The sequence below is a fragment of the Ceratosolen solmsi genome, unplaced genomic scaffold (genome assembly GCF_000503995.2).
Source record: "Ceratosolen solmsi marchali unplaced genomic scaffold, CerSol_1.0 scaffold90, whole genome shotgun sequence".
In the NCBI taxonomy this organism is placed as follows: Eukaryota; Metazoa; Arthropoda; class Insecta; order Hymenoptera; family Agaonidae; genus Ceratosolen; species Ceratosolen solmsi.
Window position 1 is genome coordinate 61,145 of NW_011948460.1, and position 8,466 is coordinate 69,610.

The following is an 8,466-nucleotide window of genomic DNA, read 5'->3' on the forward strand; positions in this document are numbered from 1 at the left end:
CATATTAACCATTTTAATGAAACTATAGCTTATAAACTATAGATACTAAAATTAAATAATTTTTATAGCACACAAATGGTAAAGTGATTTTTACTTTACTGATATTATTACTTACTATTGATAAAATTACTTTTATCACATAACTCGAGTGTTTTTATCGCTTTGTTCTATAGAAATGTTTATAATTTTTAGGTAGTACAATTGTTCACCTTAACTTTTTAAAAAAGTCTTCAGTGACTGAGATTTTCAATATAAATATAATTTAATAATGAATAACTTATTTTAAAACATTATTAGTCCTTTTATTAGCTCCTTATATTATTACTCCTAACATTAAAGTTCTTCTCGAATAAAACCTCGTTCTATGTATATAAAATTACTAAAAATTATTTTTCATTAGGAAAAATACAACATATATAAATTACATTAATAATAATTTACAATAGTATTTTTATCATCTTATTTTTGTATTTTATTTATTAAAAAAATTGAATAAATATTCAGATCGACTCTAAAAAAATTTAAACCATGTGAATGTAAAAGAATCTTGTTAGACTAAAATGAATTCATAATTAATAAAAATCATTTGTTACATAGTTGTATTTTATTAATTATACAAAAAATTTTATATAGAATTAAAAAAAATGTTCTAAGCACGAAATATAGTTCTTTTAATTTTTAATTTTTTTTATGGTCACGTAATAATGTATATAAGAAAAGACATTTAACATAAACTATAATAAAATTTAAATAAATTACTTATCTGAATAATTCATAGTACTATTGTTAAAATAATATAATCTAGAGAAGGGAATAGAGGAAAGAAATTACAATAATATTTTTTCTCATATATCATTGATAATATTTTAATAATATTGACGTCTACGGTAAAATAAATAAAAAAATTTATTTAAATATTTCGATGAAAACATCAAAAAATGAATTTTGGAATTAATCATTTATTGATTATCTATTTCTTTGACAATTTAATTTAATTTCATGCATTATATATTACACATGAGTTATTGTCAATGTAATAAAAAAGGAGTCACGATTACTTCAAATTCTAAATATTTGAATAAAAATATTTCGTTCGAAATCTGTTCTTATTGCAAGTAATAATATTCGCTTTGATTACTGTTACAATAATTTTATAGTTTATTATGATATCTCATTTTTACTATAAAAATAAAAAATATTAAATACTATTAATTTTTGTTATTAAAAATATGAATAATATGGAAAATCTAATTTTCTTCGTATCTAAATGATGCATGTCATTTTCTATAAGTATATTTATGAATACGTTACACAAATAATTTTATAACATTTTTAAAAATAAATGCTTTTACAACTTATTTCATATATTGAACAATATATTATATGTAATTAAAAATCAAAAGTCGTATATAGTATTTATTTTAAATATAAAAGATAATTTATGTTACTGTATATCTATATATATATATGAAGAATATTAATATTTTTAAATAAAATTAATGAGAATATAATAAGAATATTAATCAATAGAATATTATTTTATATTCACTAGTTATTATGAAAACTATTTCTAACACTTTTATAATATTTGCTGGGTTATCATGCAATACATTGTATTTAAAATGAATGTTTAAAAATGGCAACAATAATTATTAAATAAATTCATATAAATATTGCAATATTTCCTTTTAATAAAATACATTATTTATAGATATATCAGAATTTTAAATAGTTGAAAGAGTGATAGTATTGTTGAATCTTGAAATACTGTATGTATGCAATTTTTTACAAATTTCAGTCGGATATTAAATATCTTGATTTCTACTTCGAGAGAAATATTTTTTTTAATTTGGTAATAATTCTGATGGAAGTGCAATGAAATTGACAAAAACACCTTAGTATAAAAAATTTAATGTAACAAAGTTAATACAGGTCAAATATCTTGCTTAAATATATTAATAATCAAAATAATTGCACATATTTGACAGGTATTTAATTAAAAAATTGAAAACTTTATACGTTATGTTATTTTAAAATAGAATTTTAATTTATGAAAATACCTTATATAAATTTTCGGTAAAGAATTTTTTTAATGTCTTAGTCTGCTAAATTTTCTTACTACGATTTCCATATTTAAATTTATAATGTATATTTCGAAGATAAATTATATTATATGAATATAAATTAATTATTTTAAAGACAAATTATATTATTTTGAAGATATAATTTAAACCAAAATTTATTTTTAGTAAATTATTCCATTTAAAAGTATATGAAGTATATATACAGCAGTATCTACTTATTTACATATTTCAAACATTTTTTGTAGGTAATGGTTACTAACGTCACATCATTGTTAAAAACTGTAAAAGCAGTTGAAGATGAGCATGCACGTGGCACACGGGCATTAGAATCAACTATTGAAGCAATTGCTCAAGAAATTAGAACATTAAATTCATCAGAAAACATAAAAAATAACACAACATTGGATGATCTTATAAGATGCACTAAAAATATAACTACATCTACAGCAAAGTCTGTAGCTGCTGCAAATAGCTGTAAGCAACATGACATAATTGCTGCTGCTAATATGGGCAGAAAGTCAATCAGTGATATGCTTTTAATTTGTAAAGCCGTTAGATGGAATTATGCAAAAACTGAAGATATGAAAGAACGTATAATCAAAGCAGGCCAGGATATAGCTATTAATTATAGAGAATTACTACAAGTAATACTTCAAATAACAACAAAATCAAGTGAATGTAAGCATTTGCTTTTACCAGTTTCTCGTAAAATATCACAAAATGTTACTGAGCTTATAGCGGTTACTGAAATTTTAAAAGGAAATAAATGGGTTGATCCAGATGATTTAGCAGTCATTGCTGAAAATGAATTATTAGGAGCTGCAGCTAGTATAGATGCAGCTTCCAAAAAATTAGCTAATCTTCGTCCTCGTAAAAATATTCAGGTAATAATAATTATTATATATATATGTATAAAATATTACTAAAACTTCATAGAAAAAGCTTTTTATTAGATTACTATAAGATATGTTTGATATTCTTGGTTGTTGAATTTTAATCAACCAGGAGTCAAACATATTATTATAGTAACTAGTCTCTTCTTCAATTAGTATTTATAAAATATTGCTGGTAAGTTTATAATTTACATCTATTTAAAATTTAGAATATTCTAGATAATATGATTAATAATACGGATAAAAATAATGATAATTTAATTCTATTTTTTTGCTTAAGCTTAAACTTTAATTTGGTTTAAGTTTTACTCAACAGTTTGCAATTTATAAGATAGTTAGCAGTTTATTTCTAATTTTTTTTATCTTCTACATATTGTAATAAGAAGCCTATTATCTTTTTTATTGTTAATAGTTTATTTCTGGTAATACCATTTTGAGGTTATTCAATATTTCTATGATGAAATTTATCCTTGTTGATTCAGATCATTGTATGTATATTTACTTTTATTTTATTTATCGTACCCGTCTAAGAAATATTGCAATGCTTAGATTTCCATCAGATACACATAATTATATGTAAAGGTATGTAGTTATGTAAAAGGTGTAATAGAAAGGTATGTAGTTGTTCGAAATTGTAAGAATATTCCTAAGTCATTTGACATCTGGAAAACTAGCTGTTAGAGTTTCGAAAAATCAAGTCGTTAAGCACCTGGCAAAATTCAAAGTCTTGAAAAACAAGTTATAAAAATATAAGGAAAAAAACCACGTTGCTTGACATTTGGAAAAAGGGTATTACAAGCAACAATGTAGTACACGGCGCACAACGCATAGGCTGTTGTCAAACCCAACTGCATGTGACTCGGATAGTGAAGCAAGAACGCGCCAAAAGAGTTCCCCTGATGGTGGGGATGCAAGTAAGAAGCGCTCTGATTAGAGCCGCCAATAATGAAAGAATCAATACGATTGAAGACGTCAAGAAAGAGGCGCTCTGATTGGAAACGCCAAGAAAGAGGCAATTCGTAAAGACGACGCTGTGGCCGAGAATGCTTTTAAGAAAGACGCCGTCAAAGCGCAGCAGCTTTTTCTCACAAAAGAAGCCTTGCCGGCTTCTTCTCAAAAAAGAACGCCAAAGAACAAGGATGTAGACATAAATAGTAAGGGCTAAGAATTAAGAGGCAAAGGCTGGTCATATCCAATTTAGAATAAGTGCAAATAAATCATACACTCACAGTAGTGCAAGAAAATGAAAATGGAACAAGAAAACAGTGGTGCAACCTCGCAGTTCTACGTGTACAATTGCACCACTATGCGCACAACACGAAGAGGACCAGGGAAGTTACACACTCCTACCTATACATGTACTGCATATTACCACCACGTAGCAGCCATAAAGGAAAAGCAATACAGATAAAAATTCATCATCAACACTTAGAATTATTATAGTGTAATTTAACGGGATGACATCAATAAATACCAATAAATGAAGAAAGTATTAATTATTGAATACATGCACTATCCTGTCCACTTGTCCGCAATCCTCCCATCAACTATCTGGGAGTTTAGTGATTTTAGTTATATTAATATATTTTTAATAATTTTATACGAGCATACCGTGAATGCGATAAGTGATTACTTTATAGTTGAAGTAATCACACAGTTAGTTAAGTAATAGAAAAAATCTAATACCTTCTTCATTGTGTTGCTCTCATCAAAATTAAGTAAAATTAATTTGATACTATGACAGTTACACTGCGCAGTTGACTTTGATAAGAAAACTAAAGACTTGTTTTATTGAGTCTTTATCTTTTTAATATATTTTACTAATTAAAAAATATGATTATAAAGGATTGCAAAACTTCTAACCTTGCATAATAAGCTTTCTGGTTCTAAATGTTGAACGTTAATTAAGAGGAAACTGATAAACTACCAAAAAATAACAATGAATCGAGAAGAAAACATGGTCGATAGTCGACTTACGTGATTACGAATGGAAATACATCAAAAGAATGAAAATTAAATTGAATTAATATTTTACAACATTTTATATTTACTATCTAAATTTTATTATATTTCTATAATAAGTACTTTCGATGTAGGTCATCTAAAGTTCTGTTTTTTTTTCTATTTATTTCAATCATAGTTTTATATATTAGCTTTTATAAACAAATCCCCTATTTTTCAGATGTTAGTATTTTAGTAAATTAAAATCGGAACACGTTGCTGTCTAGTCGTTAATACAGCTTGTCGAAAAAAAACCTTTAACTTGCTCTATTCTCCTATGAATCTTCCATTAGTGTTTAATAAGTATATATTATTCCTTTTTTATTATCGCTTGTTCCCTTTTTTATTTATTATATTACTTTTATTTTATATTTATTTACACACATTTACTTTTTCACAATTTTTTTTGTTGCCAAAAATATTTTTCTGTTTTTCCTTCTGAGTAACCTTTCTAATAGCGGTTTTTCTATTCTTACTTTCTTAATTTATATTAATTAATTTTTTTAGAAAATATTTACACTTACCAATACATACATTTTTTCATTTTTAATAGTTTTTGTATTTTCATGTCTTTTTTTTATTTCTGCAAATGAAAAATTAATATATTCCTTTTTCATTTTTTGTGTAATTTGTATTCATATTTTTTGTCATTCATCGGCAATCTGTATTATGGACAATAAAAAGTTTCAACTATATTTTTCTTAATTTTATTTTATCAGTATCATATTTTTTTAGTTCTCTTTATCTTGATTTTACATTATAATTTGACTCGTAATTATTCCTTTTTTAATATTCTTCCGTATTATTAATAATACAAAACTTTTTTTGTAATTCTTTCATCTTCTGTGATATCTGATACAATATTATTTCATAACTTTTATAAATTAAATTCAATTAATTAAAAATTTGTTAATTATATTCATACTTCTATTATCTGTCAGCGTCATTAAAATGACATTGATTATTAAACATAACTACCTGTTTGTTAATTTCAAACAATAATAAAAATACAAACATATTCATTTGAAGTAATTTAATAGTTTGCTGATCTTGTAATTGATATTGTTGTACAATATTCATTTGTTGAAAGACAAAACACCAGTATCCATTTCATGTAGTCATACTACCTGATTTTCCTATATCTATATGTACCATTCTTACTGCCGCAAGATTCTGATATAAATGTCTCAAGATTTTCATTAAAAATTTTCAGAGATATAGCAAATGCAAAAATTGTCATTATAAATTTTTAAATAAATTTAGTTCTAAATTTTAATGATAAATGTGGCAAAACCATGTATAGTTTATATAAATTTTTAAAGGTTTTGCAAACTCATGAGAATAAATACGTCATTACAGAATTAAGTAATTTAATACATTTAATATTTGAATATATAATAATTAATTTTTATATTTTTAGGAAACAAAAGAAGAATTAAACTTTGACGAAATTATTTTAGAAGCAGCTAAATCAATAGCTGCAGCTACTTCAGCTTTAATTAAAGCAGCAAGTGCTGCTCAAAGAGAATTAATATCTTCTGGCATCGTTTCAAGAACTCCTTTAATGAGTTCGGATGATGGGCAATGGTCTGAAGGATTAATATCAGCAGCTAGAATGGTAGCTGCAGCTACACATAGTTTGGTAGAATCTGCAAATACATTAGTTCAAGGACTCAGTAGCGAAGAAAAATTAATTTCCAGTGCTAAACAGGTCGCCAGTAGTACTGCACAACTTTTAGTAGCTTGCAAAGTAAAAGCTGATCTTGATAGTGAAAGTACAAAACGCTTACAAGCCGCGGGTAATGCTGTAAAACGAGCTACAGATAATTTGGTTCGTGCTGCTCAACAAGCAATACAACATGAAGAAGAACGGTCGCTTATCTTAAATCGACGAATAGTGGGTGGTATTGCACAAGAAATTAATGCAAGATCAGAAGTATTACGTATAGAAAAAGAACTTGAAGAAGCTAGAGGGAGGCTTACTGCAATAAGACAAGCAAAATATCGAAACCGTGGTGATGCATCTGATTTGGATATCGATATTGATCAAAATAATGACGATACGTTTTCACATTGTGAAATAAAATTTGACGCTTTACCATCAAACTGTTTTAATTTACAATTTTGTGATTCTAAATCATCGGAAGAATTTCCAAATTTATCAGAAAACATGAATCATATTAAAAATTTTAATGAAAATTTAATTAGTCCTGAAAAGGTTAATGTAACTCAAAATACGCTCGAAAAAAAAAAAAAAGCGGAAATATGTGCTCCTATATTTTTAGAAAATTCGTGTGATCTATAATGTATTTTCCATGCGTGGATGAATCAAAATTTAAAACAACTAATGTTGATTTATCATATCACTTGAATTCATTTGACAAAAAAATATAATAAAAATTTACATTAATAATTAAGACCGATGTTTAAGTTTATAAATACTGTCAATAATATTAGTAAAAAATTTTAAACGGATATAAGATCAACAAAGCTAGCGATAGTATCATAAAATCATGATCCAATCTCTCAATTTATTAAGTACGGTTTTGCAATGTTATGTAAACATATTAATACTTTTAATATTATACATATAAATTAATTTTATTAATGATATATAATTATTTTTAAACAGTTTACATATATTAAAATGATAAAATAATAGAAAAACAATTTTTTAATATATATTACTGATGTTTTAAAATTGAAAATTCTTATGTAAATAGTACAGTTTGTAATATGGTTTATGCAATACAAATTATTTAATATCTATTATTAAGGAATGAAGAATATGACAAAATATTAGTTTACAATGAATAAACATATTTTAATGACTATTAATAAATAATATCACAATTATCTTGTATGATTATTTTTCATAATAAAAAATTAATTATATACAATATATTATTAACATTTCCTTAAACCTTACAAAATTAACAATCTTCATTCTATATTAATCAAACAAATTGAAAATTTTGACAATTTTTTATAAAAGAATATAAATACAGAGTATTGTTATATAAACAATTAAATATGTCAATCAAATGTAGAACATTAAATAAATGTCAATCAAAATGTGTGTAAATGAAACAATATAGAATATTTTTCATGTATATTTTATTTATTAATCTAATTCTTACATACCCTATCTTGTCTAGCGTTAATTTTTTAATATTTCAATATTTAGAAAATAATAAAATAGGGTACAACCATGTTGTTTCATTTAGCTGATTTGACCTTTTTATATGCGATTCATTTATTTTAGTAAGGTAACATTAAAACGAAATAATTATTATTTTTATAGTAAAATACTTTATTTTAAAATGTAGGTTAATTTGTTTTTAGCATACATTTGATGGTTGCCAAAATAGTTTTCAAAACATAATGAAGTCATTTTTATATTTATTTTTTACTTATACACTATAGTTATATTAATATAATATATATTTATACGAACATTTTATTATATTTATATGTTTGGGATTGAA

General features: G+C 24.5%; 1 protein-coding gene across 1 annotated transcript; it reads left to right on the top strand.

Moving 5' to 3' along the window:
- The first annotated feature begins 2,295 nt into the window (after positions 1 to 2,295).
- Positions 2,296 to 7,419, top strand: LOC105366886 (talin-1-like). The gene is made up of 2 exons (XM_011505481.1): positions 2,296 to 2,968; positions 6,399 to 7,419. The coding sequence occupies exons 1-2, from the start codon at positions 2,333 to 2,335 to the stop codon at positions 7,281 to 7,283; spliced, it is 1,521 nt and encodes a 506-aa protein (XP_011503783.1). The 5' UTR covers positions 2,296 to 2,332; the 3' UTR covers positions 7,284 to 7,419.
- Positions 7,420 to 8,466: the final 1,047 nt, after the last annotated feature.

Bases quoted from the DNA above. Each gene is read 5' to 3' on its own strand.
- LOC105366886 (XM_011505481.1), top strand. From the start codon at position 2,333: ATGGTTACTAACGTCACATCATTGTTAAAAACTGTAAAAGCAGTTGAA. The intron at 2,969-6,398 runs GTAATAATAATT...TTATATTTTTAG, and splicing joins GTCCTCGTAAAAATATTCAG to GAAACAAAAGAAGAATTAAA.